Source organism: Artemia sp. Qi Xiang Cuo, chromosome 1 (assembly GCF_049724085.1).
Source record: "Artemia sp. Qi Xiang Cuo chromosome 1, ASM4972408v1, whole genome shotgun sequence".
Taxonomy (NCBI): domain Eukaryota; kingdom Metazoa; phylum Arthropoda; class Branchiopoda; order Anostraca; family Artemiidae; genus Artemia; species Artemia sp. Qi Xiang Cuo.
Window position 1 is genome coordinate 31,568,529 of NC_142794.1, and position 21,499 is coordinate 31,590,027.

At 36.1% G+C, this 21,499-nt stretch overlaps 1 protein-coding gene across 1 annotated transcript in view; it reads right to left on the reverse strand.

Annotated features, from left to right (window-relative positions):
- Positions 1–15,585: 15,585 nt before the first annotated feature.
- LOC148956207 (uncharacterized) overlaps positions 15,586–21,499 on the reverse strand; it is a 67,484-nt gene continuing 61,570 nt past the window's right edge. The window contains exon 4 of the mRNA XM_089098202.1: positions 15,586–20,489. Coding sequence (XP_088954328.1) covers positions 18,582–20,489 — 1,908 coding nt within the window. The 3' untranslated portion in view covers positions 15,586–18,581. The remainder of the gene's footprint in view (positions 20,490–21,499) is intronic.

The following is a 21,499-nucleotide window of genomic DNA, read 5'->3' on the forward strand; positions in this document are numbered from 1 at the left end:
ACAATGTGGTTTTTTTTCTTCAGCCGGGCACTTCGTATCGAAGGAGTTGTCGTAGAAACTTCGAAAAGGGCTCATTCAATTGGAAATTGGAATGGCTAGTGCCCTTTTTAATAGTTGAAAGTGATTGGGGGGCAACTTGTCCCCCCCCCACGCGCATCATTCCCCCAAACACATCCAATCAAAATTTTGAGATAGCCATTTTGTTCAGCGTAGTTGATTTCCAGATAGAAAATATATTTTTGAGGAGGACACTCCCCCACAACACTCGGGGCAAGGGTTTTAAGTTATGCCCTGAGGGCATATAAGAAAGATGTTGGCACAATGTACTATGTATTATTTTGTCACTTTAGAGCAGGGCACTACAAATGGAAGACGTCGTAGTATTAACTTTAAAAAGAGTTCGTTCGATTGAAAATCGACTAGTAGGTTGGTCTATGCAACAGTCGGCAGTGACTGAAGGACTAATAGCCCCCCCCCCATAACCAGCATTCCCCCAAACATAGCACAGCGAAAGTGTGCAATAGCAATTTTGTTCAGCGTGGCTGTTATCAAGATACAAAATATGTTTTTGAGGAGAACATTATCCCATAACCCAGAAGACCAGGGTTTTAAATTATACCCGAGGGCCATGTTAGGTTGTTAAAGAAGGTGTTGTTATAGAAAATTAAAAACAGGCTCATTCGATTGGAAATTGAAAGGGATAGTGACCTTTTTAATAGTAGAAAGTAATTGAAGGGCAACTAGCCCCCTCATGCCCATCATTCCCCCAAACACATCCAATCAAAATTTTGAGATGGCCAATTTGTTCAGCGTAGTTGGTTTCCAGATAGAAAATATATTTTTGAGGAGGACACTCCCCCACAACCCTCAGGGCAAGGGTGGTTTTAAGTTATGCCCTGGGGGCATATAAGGTGTTTATAGAAGACGTTGTCGTAGAAACTTCAAAAAAGGCTCATTCGTTTGGAAATTCAAAGGGCTTGTACCCTTTTTAATAGTCGAAAGTGATTGGAGGGCAACTAGCCCCCCCCCCACGCCCATCATTCCCCTAAACACATTCAATAAAAATTTTTAGATAGCCATTTTATTCAAAGTAGTTGAAAGTTTTGGAAATTAGGTCTATAAGGATTACAACCTCTCCCGCAACAACCCTCAGGTCAACGGGTGTAAGTTATGCCCTGGGGGCATATAAAGTTTTTATTGAAAGCGTTGTCGTAGAAACTTCAAAAGGGCTCATTCAATAAGAAATTGAAAGGGCTAGTGCTTTTTTTAATAGTTGAAAGTGATTGGATAGCGACTAACGCCCCTCTCATGCCCACCATTTTCCCAAACACATCGAATTAAAATTTTGAGATATCCATTTTGTTCAACGTAGTTGAAAGTTCTGGAAATTTTGTCTTTTAGGATGATAACCCCCTCAGAGCCCTCAGTGCAAGGGTTTTAAGTTATGCCCTGGGGGCATATAAAGTTTCTATTGAAAGCGTTGTCGTAGAAACTTCAAAAGGGCTCATTCAATTGGAAATTGAAAGGGCTAGTGCCTTTTCTAATAGTTGAAAGTGATTGGATAGCGACTAACGCTCTTCCACGCCCACCATTTTCCCAAACACATCCAATCAAAATTTTGAGATATCCATTTTGTTCAACGTAGTTTAAATTTCTGTAAATTAGGTCTTTTAGGATGATAATCCCCTCAGAGCCCTCAGTGCAAGGGTTGTAAGTTATGCCCTGGGGCGCATGTAAGGTTTATATAGAAAGTTGTTGTATAAATCAACTAAGTAAAGAACGGGGACACTCGAGAACAAGACAAGAAACGGGGACTAAGTAAAGAGGAGAACAGTCCCCCACAACCCTCAGGGCAAGGGTTTTAAGTTATGCACTGGGGGCATATAAGAACGATGTTGGCACAATGTATTATTTATTAATTTTTTTCTTTTAGAGCAGGGCACTTCGTATCGAAGAAGTTGTCGTAGAAACTTCAAAAACCGCTCATTCAATTGGAAATTGGAGTGACTTATGCCCTTTTTAATAGTCGAAAGTGATTGGAAAGCGACTAACACAACTTCCACGCCCACCATTTCCCGAAACACATCCATTCAAAATTTTGAGATAGCCATTGTGTTCAGCGTAGTTGATTTCCAGATAGAAATTATGTTCTTGAGGACAGTGTCCCACAGCCCTTAGGGAAAGGGTTTTAAGTTATGCCCTGGCGGCATATAAGGTTTTTTATAGAAGGTGTTGGCGTGGAGAGTTTAAAAAGGGCTCATTCGATTGGAAATTCAAAGGGCTAGTGCCCTTTTTAATAGTCGAAAGTGATAAAAGGGCAACTAACCTACCCCTCATGCACACCTATTCCCCAAAGATATCTAATCAAACCTTTGAAACAGCCATTTCATTCATTACAGTTTTAATTTCTGGACATAAAGTCTTTGAGGATGACAACCTCTCCACAACCCTCGGGGCACGTGTTGTAAACTATTCCCATTGGGCGTATAAGGTTTTTATTGAAAGCGTAGAAACTTCAAGTGGGCTCATTCAATTGGAAATTGAAAGGGCTAGTGCCTTTTTTAATAGTTGAAAGTGATTGGAGAGCGACTAATGCCCCTCTCACGCCCACCATCTTCCCAAACACATCCATTTTGTTCCAAACATTTTGTTCCACGCAGTTCAAAGTTCAGGAAATTATACCTTTGAGCAGGACACTCCCCCCAAAATCTTCAGGGCAAGGGTTATAAGTTATGCCCTGGGGGCATATAAGGTTTTTATCTAAATCTTTGTCGTAGAAACTTGAAAAAGGGCTCGTTCGGTTGGAAATTCAAAGGGCTAGTGCCCTTTTTAATAGTCGAAAGTGATTTGAAGGCAACTAACCCCCCTCTTGCGCCCATCTTTTCTTCAGACACATCCAATCAATATTTTAGATAGCCATTTTATTCAACGTAGTTGACAGTTTTGGAAATTATGTCGTTAAGGATGACAACCCCCTCCTCATCCGCCACTGCCCTCAGAGAAAGGGTTTTAAATTAGACTTTTTGGGCATGTAAGGTTTTTATTGAAAATTCAGGAACTTTATAAGGGGTAATTGTTTTGAAGACTGGAAGGATTAGTGCCTTTTTTAATAGTTTAAAATAAATGGAGAGTGACAGATGCCCCTCTCGCGCCCACACATTTCTCATCAATATCCGATTAAAATTTAGAGATATCCAAATTTTGAGATAACATCTTTTAGGATGATAACCCCCTCAGAGCCCTCAGTGCAAGGGTTGTAAGTTATGGCCTGGGGACATATAAAGTTTATACATAAAGTCGTTATAGAAATTTTAAAAGGGGCTCATTTGATTGGAAATTGAAATTGCCCTTTTTAATGGTCGAAAGTGAGTGGAGTAATTTACCCCCCTCTTACGCCCACCATTTCTCCAAAAACATTCAATCAAGGTTTAGAGATAGCCATTTTATTCAATTTCGTTGAAAGTTCTGGAAATTATGTATTTAAGGATGACAACCCCCCCCAGAGCCACCAGGGCCAAGGTTATAATTCTGCCCTGGGGGCATATAAGGTTTTTATAGATAGAGTTGTCGTAAATCTTCAAAAGGGACTCATTCAATTCGAAATTGAGAGGGCTAGTGCCTTTTTTAATATTCGAAAGTGATTGAAGGCTAACTAACACCCCTCTCATGCCCGCCATTTGTCCAAACAAATCCAATCAAAATTTTTAGATAGCCATTTCTTTAAACCTACTATAAAGTTCTGAAAGTTAGGTCTTTGAGAATGACACCCCCCAGCACTCAGGGCACGAGTTCTAAGCTATGCCCTGGGGGCATATAAGATTTTTATTGAAATTTTATTCGTAGAAACTTCAAAAGGAATCATTTGATTGGAAATTGAAAGGGCTAGGGCCATTTTTAATAGTTGAAAGTGATTGGAGAGCGACTACCACCCCTCTCACGCCCACAATTCCCGCAAACACATCCAATCAAAATTTTGAAATAGCCATGTTGTTTAACGTAGTTGAAAGTTCTGGAAATTCGGTCTTAGAGGATGACAGCCATCCTAACAGACCTTAGGGTAAGGGTTGTAATTTATTCCCTGGGGGTATATAAGGTGTTTATAGAAAGCGTTGTTGTTTCCGAAAGGCCTCATTCGATTGGAAATCGAAAGGCCTAGTGCCCTTATTAATAGTCGAAAGGTATTGGAAGGCTGGACATTTCATAGTAAGCAGTAAGCACATTTTTTTTGTAAATGATATTAAGTTTTCCATTTCAGGTCAACTAGAGGAGGTTTGAAACAAAATGATACACTACTATTTTTGTCCAGATTTGTATAAGGGTCTATTTTGTTAAAAATAGATAAAAAAAAATTCTCCAGCATACAATTAGCGGATCAAACTATAAAGTCTTAAAAAAAGAATACGATTTAAAGTATTATTTTCATCTTCCCCGAAAAGACTATGTCAATACAAAACGAACAGAAATTAATAAAAAAAACTTTTTTCACAAAATAAGTTTTTCAAAGAAAAGTATAGAACTCCATTATACAAAATGCTTTCAAAAATAAAATCAAATAATCTACGAAGCTTGAAACTACTGTAAATCAGCATCGATAAATAAATGAAACCCAAAACGCACAGAAATTACAATAAATAACCGAGTCATACTCAAAACGAGCAGAAATTAACGCAAGTTGTGCTCAAAACCCCTATGCCTTCCCAAGGCCAGAACATAATTTGCACTTTACTGAAAAAAAAATACAAATGAATGTGCAGTGTCAGTTTAATATACATATACTGATATTTAGTAATCAGAGTGTTAATATGATTTAATTTATTAAAGTTACAAAAGTAAAAACATTTATATTTTTTTCAATAAAGTGCAAATTATGTTCTGGCCTTGGGAAAGCATAGGGGTTCTGAGCACAACTTACGTTAATTTCTGCTCGTTTTGAGTTTGACTCAGTTATTTTTTGTAATTAAATAAAAAAACAAGTTTTTTTAACTGAAAGTAAGGAACGACGTTAAAACTTAAAACAAACAGAAATTATTCCGTATATGAAAGGGGCTGTCCCCTCCTCAACGCCTCGATCTTTACGCTAAAGTTTTTTATTGTTTAAAAAAATAAGAGTTGTGAGAAAGTCAAACTTTAGCGTAAAGAGCGAGCCGTTGAGGAGGGTACAGTCCCTTTCATATGCGGAATGATTTCTTTTCGTTTTAAGTTTTACCGTCGTTCCTTACTCTCACTTAAAAAAACTTGTTTTTTTATTTAATTTTTGAACGTTTTTGAATTAATGCAGGTTTTGATTTTGGCTCACCGTACATGAATAATTAAAAACAAAATTGCATATTAATTTTACTTTTATTTGGTTAAATGGTATTCTCGAAACTTGTTTAATTTTATTTACAAACGTTTTTATTAGTAATAAACATACGTAACTTACGAATTAACTTACGTAACGAACTTCTATATTCATATATTTTTAATACGTATATTAGGGGGCCCTAGTCAATATCTCGCTCTTTAAGCTAAAGTTCGAATTTTGTTCCAATTCTTTAAAAACGACCCCTTAATCACAAAGGCCGTTATTTAGAATAAATAGCTCTTATGAAATTACTAAAAAATCTTTGGCTTAAAGAGCGAGGCATTGACTAGGGGGTGAACCCAATCATACACGTAATATTTTCTGCTCATTTTAAGTTTTGATGTTACTCCTTATTTTCAGTTGGAAAAGTTTTTTTCTTTATATGTAATTTGTGATCTTTTTTTTTAAATAATGCTGGGAAATCCGGCGCCCCATTCATAGCAATGTCCCTTCCCCCATGAAAACTTTCTTCATGGACAGATCTTCCCACATATCCCCCGACCCACCTACCCCCCTACTACCAGAAAAAATCCCCCCTGAAAACGTCTGTATACTTCCTAATAACCAATACTATATGTTAATATTGGGTAAAGTTCATAACTTTCAGCCCTCCCCCGGGCACTTCTGGGGATTAAGTCATCCTAAAGGACATAGTTATCATATTTTCAACCATGATGAACAAAATGGCTATCTCAAAATTTTGATCAGGTGACTTTGGGGAAAAAATGAGCATGGGAGGGGGCTTAGTTACCCTCCATTTTTTTCACTTAAAAAGGGCACTAGAACTTTTAATTTTCGTTCCAATGAGTCCTCCCATGATATTCTAGGACCACTAGGTCGATACGACCACCCCTGGAAAAAAAAAAATAAATAAATAAACATGCATTTGTGATATTTCTTCTGGGAAAAAATGGAAAATTCTACATTTTGTAGATAGGAGCTTGAAACCTTTACAATAGGCTTTTCTGATACGCTGAATATGATGGTGTGATTTTCATTAAGGTTCTATAACTTTTAGGGGGCCTTTCCCCTTTTTTTGAAAATCAGCCAAATTTTCTCAGGCGCGTAACGTTTGATGGATAGAACTACACTTGATGAAAATTATATATTTGAATTCAGCATTGAAATCTGATTCTTTTGATGTATCTATTGGTATCGAAAACCCGTTTTCTAGAGTATCGGTTACCATTGAGCCGGGTCGCTCCTTACTTACAGTTCGTTACCACGAACTGTTTGGTTTCTGTTCGTTTTGGGTTTCATTTATTTATCGATGCTCATTTGCGGTAGTTTCACGCTTCGTACATTATTTTGATTTTATTTTTGCTCATTTTTTGTTTAATGGAGTTCTTTACTTTTCTTTGAAAAACTTATTTTGTGGAAAAATTTTTTTAAATTAAGTTTTGAAAAAAGGGGGAAACACTCCCTAATAGTCATAGAATAAAAGCCATAGCCTGACTCAATAGTAATCGAAACGCTAAAACACGAAATTTTGAAACCAATAGATACATCAAACAAAGAATTAGAGTTTTATGCCGATTTCAAATATGTAAGTTTCATCAAGTTTAGTTTTACCCATCAAAAGTTACGCGCCTGAGAATTTGCCTTTTTTTCGAAAAAGAGGGTAACACTCTCTAAGAGTCATAGAACTCTAATGAAAATCACACCATCAGATTCAGCGTATCAGAGAACGCTACTGTAGAGGTTTCAAGCTCCTATCTGCAAAAATGTGGAATTTTGTATTTTTTGCCAGAAGAAAGATCACGGGTGCGTTTATTTGTTTGTTTGTATTTCCCCAGGGGTGATTGTATCGACCCAGTCGTCCTAGAATATCGTGAGAGGGCTCATTTGAATGAAAATTAAAAGTGCTAGTGCCCTTTTTAAGTCATCAAAAAGATTGGAGGGCAACCTGGCCCCCTCCCCCGCTCCTTTTTTCCCCAAAGTCGCCCGATCAAAATTCTGAGATAGCCATTTTGTTCAGCATGGTCAGAAAATATAATAACTATGTCTTTGAGGATGACGCAATCCCCCGCTGTCCCCGGGGGAAGGGCTGCAAGTTATGAACTTTGTCCAATGTTTACATATAGTATTGGTTATTGGGAAGTATACAGACGTTTTAGGGGGGATTTTTTCGAGTATTGGGGGGTTGAGTGGGTTTAGGTTACGTGGGAGGATCTTCCCATGGAGGAAGTTCTCATGGGGGAAGGGACATTGCTATGAAGGGGGTGCCAGATTTCCCAGCATTATCTAAAAAAGATCAGAAATTAAATAAAAAAAATCAAGCTTTTTTCAGCTGAAAGTAAGGAGCAACATTAAAACTTAAAGCGAACAGAAATTATTACGTATATGAGGGGGTTTGCCCCCTAGTCAATACCTCGGTCTTTACGCTAAAGTTTTTTTTTTAAGTACTTTCATAAGAGCTATTTATTCTAATTAAATGGCCTTTGTGATTAAGGGGTCATTCTTAGAGAATTTGAACAAAATTTAAACTTTAGCGTAAAGAGTGAAGCATTGACTAGGGGGTGAACCCCTTAATATACGTAATAAAAATATAGGAATATTGAAGTTCGTTACGTAAGTTAATACGTAAGTTACGTATATTTGTTACTAATAAAAACGTTCTTAAATAAATTTAAAAGTTCTAGTGCCCTTTTAAAGTAATTAAAAAATTGTAGGGCAACTAGGCCCCCTCCTCTGTTCCTTTTTCTCAAAATTGTCCGATCAAAATTTCGAAAAAGCCATATAGTAAAAAAAATGTAAAATTAATCTGCAAATTTCGTTTTAATCATTCATGTACGGTGAGCCAAAGTCAAAACCTGCATTAATTAGAAAACGTTCAGAAATTAAATAAAAAAACAATTTTTTTTTTAACTGAAAGTAAGCAGCGACATTAAAACTTAAAACGAACGGAAATTATTCCGTATACGAGAGGCACTATCCCCTCCTCAACGCCTCGCTCTTTTACAACGCTATCAAACGCTAAAGTTTGATTCTTTCTCACAAATCTATTTTTTAAAACAATAAAAAACTTTAGCGTACAGAGCGAGACGTTGAGAAGGGGACAGCCCCTTTCATATATGGAATAATTTCTGTTCGTTTTAAGTTTTAATGTCGCTCCTTACTTCAGTCAAAAAGACTTGTTTTTTTTAGTTAATTCAATAAGGGAAGAAATCTGGCACCGGAAAGAGCAATTCTGTAATAGTCAGTAGCCTAGGAACCAAAGTTTTTCTACCCTCGGGAGACGCAAATGTTTGTTTTAATCACGGCAGCCAAACTATGAACTTCTTTGTGTCTAACTACCCTGAAAAGCCATTGTCTCAGTTCAAGTAAATGTTTATTAAATACATTAAGTGTAATCACTGAAGTGTAATAAGTTTTGCTGTGACCTCTATGATTTCGTAAATATATACAATACCTTAATAGGAACTTTATACTTCCGCACTTGTTTCTTGCTCCAATACTGCAAACATGGTAACGGATATCTTGTGTGGAGACCGAATCAGGTTAAACTCGATTAAAAGCGTGTTTTTTTTTCTATTACTTATTTAAAAAAAATGACTAAAGGTCAGATTTCAGTAATCAATCTGTTTTTACGAAATAACTTTGGAATCACTTTTTGAACATAAAAAGTTTTGCATATTTTCTAGGTAATACTCCTTGTATTTACATCATGTTTTATTTGCTTGAATTTATACTTCATTTTCCTTTTTGTTCTATATCCGTTTTCACTCCCCTAATTGGCGTTATGTTTGCTTAACCGTTAGCCATTTTTGTTAGCCGGTTAGCTTTTTTTTCTTTTTTTCTCTTTAATGACCATTTCAAAACAACGATGTCTTTTGGGTTATTTTTGATTTTCCCTTTTGCTTTCCAATATAAAATCACATCCGTAAGAAACAAGTTTTTTTTTAATGGCATGATAAAATTCACAAGGCCAGATAAAAATTGAAGGTAACCTGAAAAGTATTAAAAACAAACCATCTTGGTGTTTAAATGACGTCGACAATGGTATTCGTGTATTGCAATTTTGAACTACCAACATGTGCGTAGAAATTGGGGGTGAATACAATCTACAACTTAATTTTTACTTAACGAGGTGAGCTGTTTTGTTTTGAAAAATAATTTTGTAAACATTTTCCTGAAAAGATAGTTTTCAAAGAAAAGAAGTAAAGAGGTTTTAGAAAAGTTTTAATTTTAAAAGTTTTTAGTAAGAGGATTTAAAATGTTTTAATTTTAAGTTTAAAAATTAAAACCTAGGATGAGCAGAACTAAGCTCATAAAATTATTCAAACTGAAAAAGAACAGTAATATATAATAATGAATAAATTAAACTCAAAACCGAAGTATAAACACATACAACAAGTACTGACAAAACCTATCCTCTCCACACCAAAAAAGTGACCCTTTGTCCGCGTCTCCGGAGACGATTCCATACCTATGCGAATCTGGCAACTAAATTTTTCAAGTTCCGTAGGTGATTATACTTGTTCCGTAAAAGCTGTATTAAATTTAATTTATTGGCTCGGAGCGATTAAGTAGTACAACATTTCCCCTCTAGAGGCGCTGAGGTACGCGGAGTCACTTTTGGAGAGTTTTGTCAGTACTTGTTCAGTATGTGTTTATACTTTGCTCAAAACGAAGAGAAAGCTCCAGGTCCGATAGCACCCTTCCCATTTAACAACATGTGTGAATTTTTCAGGCAAAGAACAGTAATTGCTTACATGAATTACATGGGTGACAAGTGGGGTCTTCTCACCCATGTAAGCAAATTTATTTTATCTTCATACTATTCTTAAAAAAAATAGTTGTCTTACAATTTCAACCAGAAATTTTGGGGATCACAGGGTGGGAGCGGGTAGCAAAAACGATATAAAACGAGGCCAGTTGCAATTCAATCACTTTCAATCCCTAAAAAGGCCACAAGAACCTGCAATTTCTAAACGGATAAGCTCCCTCCTAAGTTTATAGACACCCCCCCTCCATAGGAAGTGACATTAGGAAAATAAGGCCAACAAATCAATAATACACGAAAGACATATGGCTCTTTACTTAGGATGGGCTAGAGCGCTGCCAATGATCATTTGCATTTTTTTTTTTTTAACAGTTAAAACCACTTATGCAATGATCATGAGAATGATGTGAGTCAAAATACTTAGTTATATCTCTTTGGGTGGCTAAAAACGAATTAAGCTACTATTTCAAAGCTCATAAAATCTTGTAACTAAATCTAAGCAATGTCTTGGAATCTCAATAAAGTCATTGCATAAGTGGCAAAACAAGCAAATAACACAGAATGCCCAAAGAAACTCAATTTTCATTGTCAATTTCGCTAGTATGTCATTAAATTTCACGTAAAGATGTAAAAGCACAAAACTCTAAATAACTAGCTTTGCTGTTCGAATCTCTTCGTGAGAATTATTTCAAAAGTGGCTGAAAAAAGGAACTGGATAGGTAATTGCACGAGAAAAATGCTAAGCTAGCTTACATGTAGCTTTCGTTTGTTCCGCTCAATTGAGTTTAAGTTAAAACGATTGGTTGGATTAAGCTGAAACGCTTGGTGGTTGTTGCCACCCTGTTCAGTACAATAATGGCCACTTTGGTTGTTGCCACCCTGTTCAGTACAACTTTAGGTTAGTAAAAGTCAGACATAGAGCAAAAATACTTGTAATTTAGAAAAAAGTTAGTAAAGATTAGTGGTCTAACCACAGGGAATGTCCAAGGCTTGAGATAGTCAAGAATATTTGGTACTTGTTTAGTACCCGGGCAACATGTGATAAGTGAAGTTTGATTAATGATAAGGAAGTAAAACAAAGTATGATAAAAATATAATAATTCAGAAACAAATTTATGCTATATATTTGCACATTAAGGGGGTAGGGGAAAAGTATAGCATATATTAAATACGTAACCTAACCTAGGTACCTTTTTTTGGCCCCTTCAACCACAAAAAAACTAAAGTTTAAATCTTTGTCACAGAGTGAGGAATAACTCACAAGGCAGCGAAAACCTGTTTTTCATATAGCATCTTTGAGATTCTACAGGCGGTTCTTCTCGTGTTGCTAGGATATTAAACAAGTATCGAGTATTTTTACCTCCACATTTAAAATTCTGAACACCAGGACTACTGCTAGGTAATTCATTGCATCAGTAAGGTGCCTCAGGCTGCACATAGCTGCACACGCTCTTCCTCCATCTTAATCTTCTCAGGGTTTCACTCCATTTTCACTCCAATGCAGTTTGTATCTCCATTCAATCCTTTCTTAGGACTATTTGCGCCCCATTCAGGGACAACCGGTTTTTTCTTTGCCCCGCAGGGATGGCCGACAATCACAATCTTAGACAATCTATCATCTTTCAGCCTCAGCCATAAAATATAGCCTAGGTAATCTTAACCTAGCTATTATTAGTGCCCTAGGAAGCGGATGCCAACCATTTTTTTCGCATAACTTATTGTTTGTCACACGGTTGTTCGAATGAGTGCCTTACACATATCCTTAGACAATTCCTATTAGCAAAATCTAGCATATCTTCCTAAACCTTTTGAGACATCCATGTTTCAGAGCCATACTTGGCCATTGTTACGAGTACTATTGTCGCTATGATGAAGTATCTTAATTCGAAGCTAGATACTTCAGAGTATCTGACATACCGCTTGTTTTTTTTTGTTTTGTTTTTTCTCCTTCCTTTCGAAAGTGTGAATGTGGCTTTTAAAAAGTATCTTAGTTTGAAGCTAGATTCTTCAGAGTACTTCAACAACAGTTTTTCCTCAGCATTCGTATAAAAACATGGCGTAGAAACTTCGGCAAAGGCGAATTCAATAGTAAATTAAAAGTCCTAGTGCTCTTTTCAAAGACCAAAAGTGATTGGAGGGCAACTATCGCCTCTTTTTTGGCTTTTTGTCCCCAGAAACCCCTCTTTGAACCCTTTGTTGTGTCAGTGAAAATTTTGGAGTTAGCCATTTCGTTGAAAATAATGTAAAGGTTTAATAAGTACGCCTCTGGAACGAAAAGACCCCTTCAGTCTTAAAGTCAAGGGGCCTGTAGTATGTACATTATTTGTTGTTCGGTGATAAGTTTTATTAAGAAAAAGCAAGAACGCTTCGTCTTGCTTGTCAGATCTTCCGCTAGGCCAAAATTTCCCCAGAGTTTCCCTGAAGCAGAATCCAGACACGTAACTGAGTAAATCAAAAGAGGTACATCCAAGTTTTCAAAAAACGTTATCTGCAAATCCACGGGAATGGCATAGGGGATCGATTTGTAGCGAGTGTTGGGGGAAAGGGGGTAAATTGAAAGACACTATGTGCGTCCAGGCTATCAAAGTAAACGAAAACATGACGATCTTTTAGAGCCATTGATGGCGCACAGGGCGTCACCAGCTGTCGGTGGTTCAGTTGCCTGGTCTTTTATACAGCGACAGGTAGCAAGAATTTTGTCAGCTGGGATCGAACCCTGGATCCCGTACTACCGAGTAGAGACCCATCCTCTGCGCTACCACATAATGGTTTATCAGCATAGCATATTAATATTTAGGAAATTGCTTGAGGGGTCGAGTTGTGGCTTTAAAGGTGTTGGGAAGTGATAGGAAAGGAGATTTTACTTACTTATTTTTACTTACATATGGGGCTTATTAAAAAAAGGAAACACAAAAAAAGCAATACAACAACTTAACCCTCATTAAGCTTTAGCTTGCTTGGAGTAACCCCTAAAACATAGGAATAAAATGTTAAAAAGAGAAGAAAAGAAAGAAAGAATAAAAAATTCTGCACTTGCGTGGCTCCTGGTCGCAAAAAACCATTCCTAACAACAGCTCATTCCACCTACCCACACCCCCCAAAAAACCTGTCACCATCCAATAAAAATTCAAACTTTTTTTTACCTTTTTTATTTGTTTTTCTGGGGGGGGGGGGAATTTGAGATCGAATGAAGTTCGATTCAACTTTTCTTCAAAGATCATACAATTGGAGACAAATTGTTTTAAGATCTCTATGAAAATCACATACATCCGCCGACTTTTTCAAAGATTCGGGCAAATTATTCCAAACATTTGGCCCAATATCACGTATTGAAAATAAGGATCTAGTTGTAGAGGTGTTCTTACATTATTAGCATATCGTGTAGAATAATTATGTACTTTAAATTTAGCATTTAGGGAGAGGGAATTTTGGGGGTCAAAAGCTTTCATCTTCATCAACCTGGGTGGGAGACATGTTTTGAGGGAAAGTGATCACCATCAATTCCCATCTTTTGGGAAAGCAACCTATCAAGGACACTTTGACAAAATACTATTAATCAGTTTTGGAAAACAACTCCAGACACCGTATGCTCTAAGCTTGTTCTGAAAGCCACGATACCGTACTCTTCGGATGTCTTAAAAATATCGAATGATAATAAACTGATTTCGTATCCCTTTATCAGTAGTTCAACCCAGTCCTGATACAAAGTAACTGGGCAGTCTAGAATGAGTTTTGTCAGCAGAATACATATTAGTGATCCCCTAAAAGGTTATTTCCCTTTCTGACTCAATGTCTGGGTAAAGTTGGCGGTTTGGAAAGACTCTCATACAGTTTACCAATGCAGGATAAGAGGCTGATTTTTGATAGCTATATTTTTTTTAATAAAGGGTCAAATATAATAGGTTCCATAGCTGCAAGGAGGTTTCAGAGAAAAGGTGCAGAAGAAAATTTAATAACAGATGACCCACCTAGTAAACCCTGCCGGACTTCAGGATAGCATTTGATCCGCTGTTAGAGTCTGGGGATGCGGTTACATCAAGACGCTACAGAACACCTGTATTTTAAAAGGGGAATAATTCACACAATCAAGGACAACGACGTTCCAACCAGGTAAATATGGAGCCTTTCATCCATCTGGGTCCGGATTTAAAAATTTAATATAAACCTTGGTAATATATAGCTTTGGTATTTGCCTGTGTGTCTTAAGCCCTGCCTAGAAGAAAATTTAATAACAGACAGCCCACCTAGCCAACACTGCAGGACTTCAGGATATCCTCTGTTGCGCTGTTGGAGCATGGCAATGCGGTCACATCAAGAATTTGCAGAACAACTGCATTTTAGACAGGGAATAGGTCACACAATCAAGGACAATGACGTTTCAACCAGGTAAATATGAAGGCTTTCAACCATCGGTATCCAGATTGAAAAATTGAGCAAAGGCTTGGTTATAGCTCTGGTTTTTGCCTGTGGGTCTTGCACCACAGTCCGTCAAATTTTAGAGAAGGAATTTAAGATTCCTCATTCAATTGCAAAACTTCCTTGACAATTCCAAGCTCTTTGCAGGACGGTCAAGTTTGGCAACAGATTTCTCCTCGTACCATGTCTGGAGTTGCCAATCGTACAAATTGCATCTTAGCGCTCTTCAATGAACTGTGCTCTGCAAGTCTGCAAGTCTTAGCGCTCTGCAAATCTGTCTTCTACAGTTTCTGAAAGTACCCTGGCAACTTGAAATTGTTCTAATGTATTATATACTATTTTAGTAAACGTTATTCCCCCCATAAACGGATGCACACGACACTATTGGCTATTTTTATTCTATGTTTTATGTCTTTATTTGAACTTCATGACCTGTGTAAAATTCAATTATTTGGCATTTTTAGCTTGTGGCTGGTTTTACCACTTTAGCAAGCTTTTTATGGGTTTTTGAACAAGTCGTTCATTTTGTAACTACCTTTTATGAGCCTTTAACTTTAAACAATAATTTACTTCTAAGCCACCCAAAGAGTAGAAACGTCATCATAATCACTTTCACAATGTGTTTTGGTTTGTCATCACTGCTCATAGAATAGTCATGAATGACCTGAAACGACCCTGAATATTTTGTTAAAATGTTGATATGTTGTAAAACAGTATTTAAACAAAAACTTGTTTTTAAATTAATTAAAGAGCACGCTAACACTTAGACATAAATTAAATTTTATATAAGGTGGCTTCTAGTCCCCTCAACTCCTTACCCTTTTCTCTAAAGTTTGGCTCTTTTTCATCAATCGTTCAAGGGTGCATGCCAAGTGCTGTTAAATTTTATTTCAGAGTCCCTGAAAAAAAAAAACAGTTCCTTGTAACAGTATTTTCTTGAAGTAATCAAACTTTTTGTGGTAACGAACTGCAATTAAGAAGCGACTCTGCTCAGTAGTAACCGAAACTCTAAAAAACCGAATTTTAATATAGATACGTACATCAAAGGAATAAACTTTTCTGACGAGTTAATTAAACGTAGAATTACAACGAGAAAGAATAAATATAGTATCATTTATTCATTCCGAACTAAAAATGCAAACAAATTTGGAATGTGTATCAATTAACAGATACTTCTAGATACAAAATGCCAAAACACTGAATAAAAATTTCCGACTAGAATTACGACACTATACAAATTCACATAATAAATCCCTCGGTATCAAAAAGACATAAAATAAAAAAATTAAATATACCAAACAGAGAATATAGAAGTTCTTAGCAGGCTAAAATCCTGAAGTAGCAACCGCCTAAGAATAAATCCTTAGTAGATGTTTCCATGACCGTATCATGGATTTTAATTTAGGTGGGGGGGGGGGGGGGGGTGTACAACAAACAATTTAAAAAACGTACCAAAAATTTGTTTAAACATTTTTGTAACTTTCTCAGGAGTCGGTGAAAAATTGGGGTGGGGACCCCCACCCCCGGATACGGCCTTGCATATTATCATGCCTATGATGAGAGGTTGATTTCAGGTGGTTATTCGGATGAAAAAGTGCAGTTTTTAAAAATATTCTTTGAAGTGGTCAATTTAATACTGATTTTCATTGATGAAAGAACTGCAAACTGGCTTCAAGTGTCTTATTTTATTTTATTTTAAAAAAAGAAAAGAAACCTACAAAGGTCAATTTTCCTTTCAGTGAATATGTTTTTATTTCTATACGTACATCGGATGTACATGGATCGATCAAGCGTGGAACTCTTTGTCGATAGGAAAGGAAACGCAAAAAGGACCTAAAGCGTTAAGACGGTAGCTTTTACCATAGCTATAATAAAATCAAAATACCGACTAGAAATTCAGCTTGAGCATAATTAAGTACAATTTAAAGGAATTCCCGAACCACTCAATAAACAGTAATAGTAGCATCTATAGTTGCTTCAGTGTAAAAATTGACCCAGGAAGAGAAACCGTTTACAAGTAGAGCTTTAGCAATTATTTTTATGACTTAACATGGTTATGTAAACCGCCCAATGCTTTTCATGGACTTTAATTTCTGCTACCTTTCTGAGCCATAAAAAAATAAAAAAAAACACAATTTTATGGTAATAAATCCGAAACTTAAATTGAAATCCAGAGGACCTAGATATTTGAGGGGGGGGGCAAGTTTTTCAAAACTGAAAAAAGTAAATTAAGCAAAAAAGGAAATCGGCAGGAAACCGAATCTTTTCAGAGGTAGGGGTCAAGCAAGTTGTATAGCATAAAAGATATACGTTTGCAGTAACTTTTTAGATTAAAACCTGGTTGCCACGAATTCCTCACTTCGATAGTGGATTAACAAAGATTTAAGTAGTTTAAAGGCGAGGCTTCTTTTAATATCGAGTTCTTTAAAATATGGTCTTGGTGAATTGCGAATGGTATAAAAAGAGATTTTTGATATTATGCCTCATTGACAAAAGGGCTATATACTCTCTTCTTAAATCTCTCAAGGAACATTGATGTACGCGCAGGGACGAATAGGGGGGATTTATTTAAGGGACGAATAGGGATCCAAAAAGTACAAAAACTCGGGATAAAATATGGGATAAAACAAAAAATCGCGAAGAAAGGAAGAAAACGAGGACAATTAACAGCCAGTGTAAAATTTTCCTTGTTTTCTTCCTTTCTTCGCGATTTTATGTTTTATCATGATTAGCCATTGTGGTCTCAGAAATTATTTATAAAATGCGGGATAAAAAGGAGAAAAGTTTTGACAAAAAATACAATATGAATAGGCTTTTTTCAGTATTCAGTCACGAGCGAAAATTTCTTGGGTCTTTTTTTCCCCTCGCCCAAACAACAGCTTCTCCGTATACGACATGTTTGCATTTCTTTTCTTTCAAAAAAGAAAATGAAATAAAGTACTTATTTATACTTTTTAATTTGAAAAAAGATCGATCGTATTATTTAGATGTTTTGGGTTGAACTGAGGCCTCAAAAAAAGAAAAAAAAGGAAGCGCAAACTAAGCACTTTTTGGAACACCTTATGGTGATGAAAAGAGAAGAAAAACTATATTAATTGTCATTTCAGGTTGCTTAGTTTGCAACCTGAAATGCATACGATCAAAATGCATACGATCAAAATTGATCTATTTCGCATTTGTACTATAATAATTTCCATATTAAAAATATATACAAAAAGCTTACGAAAACTCCACAAACGAAGGCAATAATAGCGCAAAAACTGTTCTAACTAAATAGCATAACAATGATCAGTTTTATTTTTCGATGATGATTATGATTAAGTCTTTTCAGGGATTTCTGTCAATAGAATTTTTTTATTAATTGAATTTGTTTTATTAGAATCATGGATTTTTCTCTTTATTTAAAGTCAATTGATCACTCAATTTCTTCTAGCTCTTTGAAATAAATAGCCTGGGTAAATCAAGCATCAATATTTTCAATTATTTTCAATTTCCTTTTATCTCAATCCATTTACTAACTTGACGCATCAAGGCCGTATCCTCAATGTATTATAATCAATACATTATCTTTGTAAACAACGTATTATATAGAGGCAAGCCCGTATCCAGGGGTGGGGGGGGGAGTGGTACCGGGTTTGAACCCTCGCACCCGGAATTTATATCCGAGTTGTAAAAAATTAACAAAAATGCATATAAACAAATTTTGATGTGCTCTGTGCAGATGTTTTTGGTGAAATTTTGGTGAAACATCCCACCCCCGAATAAAAATACTGGAAACGCCCTTATTTAAGGAAACCAGTTAACAACAGTATCAAGTCTATCAACTGGTTAGCAAGTAAAAATAATGGCAAAATTCAATTGAAGCAAGAATATATTTCAATTAGAATTGCAATTTTTGTATGAAAGGCAATCAACAAATAAACATTTGTCATGTAGAAAAAGGCCAATTTATATGCTACTATTTTGTTTTAAAAATTCAGATTTATGATTTTCAATTAAGTATTCATTCAGAAAACTGACACTTCTAAAAGGAAATTTTCAACAATAAAGAATAAATAGTATCACGTGTGGTATAACGAAGAAAAATATTGGAAACTACAATATACTCTCTACTTCTGACGAGTCATTCAAACGACTTAAATCACTAAGTCCATCAAAACTTTTACTATCAGAAGGAACATCAGTGCTCATATCACTATTTTCAAATTCAATCTTATGGTCCACTAGTCCCTCAATATGTGAAAGTCTTTCAGTATGTCGTCTCAGAACTCCTGGTGACAGCCAACAAGGGGTTGTACTGTCAGTTGCATCACTTGACACTTTAAGAGTTGAGTCCTCAGATAAGAGTCTTTTCTTGCAGCTGGATGTGCATAAAGTATCAACATTGTCACTACACATCTCTTCACCGCCTTGAAGAGGAGTGTAATGGTAATTATTCGAAGTTAAGGATCCTTGACTTCCACGAAGCCGATCAAATATTGATTTGCGATTGGTATCACTATCTCCTTTTTCTTCACTTTTGAAAATATCGTTCAAAGAAAAAGTACTTGAAACTTTTAAGAAATTTGACACTGAACTTGTAAAACTCTTTTTATCATTCATTTGCTCAAGTGCGGATTTTAGCATCCCTTCATGAAACGGTGAGCATAAATTTTGCTGTTTTGCTTCATAGTCAGCGACAATAGCTGAGTCAGGGCTAGCCTCTGGTTGTTTTACCTTACTAACGACAGCTATTATAGTCTCTTTTCTATTACACTTTACATCACTTTTAGCCTGCCGAATCATTTCTGCAGTTTCAAGAACTTTAAGATCTTTTGCTGGTGATGAACCAGATCTTCTACTCCGTCTTACTGACATACTATCATTATAGCAAGGATGGCCAAAGGGGCTACGACTAACATTTGGACGCAGCCCCCCTTCCCCGTTTTTTGGAAGCGGGTGATAATGGTTATATTGAGTGCAAGGGCAGCCGTAAAGTCTCATGTCAAAACTGTTGGCGGCACTTTCAGAGCTACAGGTACTAGCAGGACACTGTGAATTATATACAAACACATTACCTTCTTCCGGCGGCAAAGCGTCCTGGGAAGGATTTTCACCTCTAGCCGCAAGAAGAAGTTTCACATAATTTTCCATTACAGTATTGCCATTAGGATTTTTTAAGCACCTTTCCTGGACAGGTCTTTGGCATGAATAGCCATAATTGCAAGGTGCTGAGCAATCATATGCTGAATCACAGCCTCTGCAGTCATTAAGTGGTCTTCCTGTTTGTATAGCATATACACTCCTTTCACCCCGAAGTTCATCTATTGTTTCGTAAGACGGCCTGTCAGTTTTGTTATACACGTCTCTCACTCTTCCAAAAGCGCTATCATTGTACAAAATAGAGGCTCTGTTTTTGTTATACATTTCACTTTCTGGTGATAATGTCACACGTTTCAGTTGAGGCAGTTGTGTTGTAAGGCCTAAAATGTCACCATTAATAGCTGCAGCTGAGTATGCCTCATTAGGCCCTTGCTGGTAACAGTAATTTTTCATTTGACGGCCATTTCCGCAAACAACGGGAAACTGGCCGTCATCCAAAGTAAGGGTTTTAGTTGAACATAAATCAGGAGATATGGCTGTCAACTCCCCTTTCTTATTATAAACACAACATCCAAGTTTTTGAAGCACTGAAACGAATCCTTTTTTTCCACTTATGCTATGCGGCATAGATGCCACAATAGCCATAGCAAAACAAGTCATGACTTCCATTAATCTTGCAAAAAACTGGAAGATCCACCAAGACCAATACGAACTGCTGGAAATAATGCTGTCGTGGCTTTTCCAGGGGATAGCGAAAGTTCCAAACATACTGAAGAGTTGTAGTGCGGCAATTAGCAAACAACAAATCGAGGCTGAAAGAGCGACTTTTGACGCAAAGAGCAAAGTCGGACGTGGGAGACGCTGTGGTACCTTTGGAGATGTAATATGCAATGAATTTGTCATCGAGCGCCGCATCTGTCCCTGGAAAAAAAAAATTATTGACGTATACGAAAAAACTTAAAAGAGAATCCTTCTATATTTTCGTCAATTCTTTTTCACCTTTTATTCTGTTTTTTTTTGTTATAGTATATTCTTTCAGTCATATCTTTTTAAATTTAGTACTATAATTAAATTCAACTTTTTGTTAGTCCTACATAACGGTACCTTTGTTGTGACACGATATAAACATTCTGCTTTAGCAGCTAGTTGAAAATGTTTGTCCTTTTTTCTTATGTTTCATCTTATTTTATAAGTTTTATCATTCCAGCCATTTCTTTAAATCTTTCTGAAACGTGCCTTTTATATTTAGATGCGTCATACCGGTTTCTGTTTTTTTTTTTTTTTTTTTTGTTCCTCTGACAGCTGAAATAACAAAATTTATCACTTAAAAAACACAAAAAAAAACTTACTAGTCACTATTGATTTTGTTACTTCAGATTATAGTTCGTATTAGTCTTGATTAATGACTTTTAATTCAATGTATTGAATTTTGTACTGGCTTTATTTATTTTTAGTTTTGTTTCATTAATTCCAAATTTACATATGTGCCCATTCGCTATAATGAACTTTGCTTCTTCTGTCACAGGATTTCGAAGATCGCTTCAAATAGCTGAAAGCTCTATTACTGTAATATAAACCAGCGTTTTTTATGTACCTCGGATACTCTAGGCCTTACAGAAAATAAACATGTTGTGATTTAAATGGGATAGTACATTTTTCTACTAATTATTATTACTTTCTGGTATAGTTTTGAAAAGTCTGAAATCCTCCAAACAGAAAGAAAAAAGCCCAGAAATACAGTTATTTCTTTCTGTAGTATGGCGAATTTAAAGCTATAAGCTAATATAATTCTTAAAACTAAACTATAGTCCTGATAATGCGTGAATACCTTCACTTCCTAATGAAACATCAATTTAAAACTTAATTCATTAGAAAGTCGTATCATTTTTCAGAAATCCTACTAAATTCAACGAGTTCCAATCATATAGGAT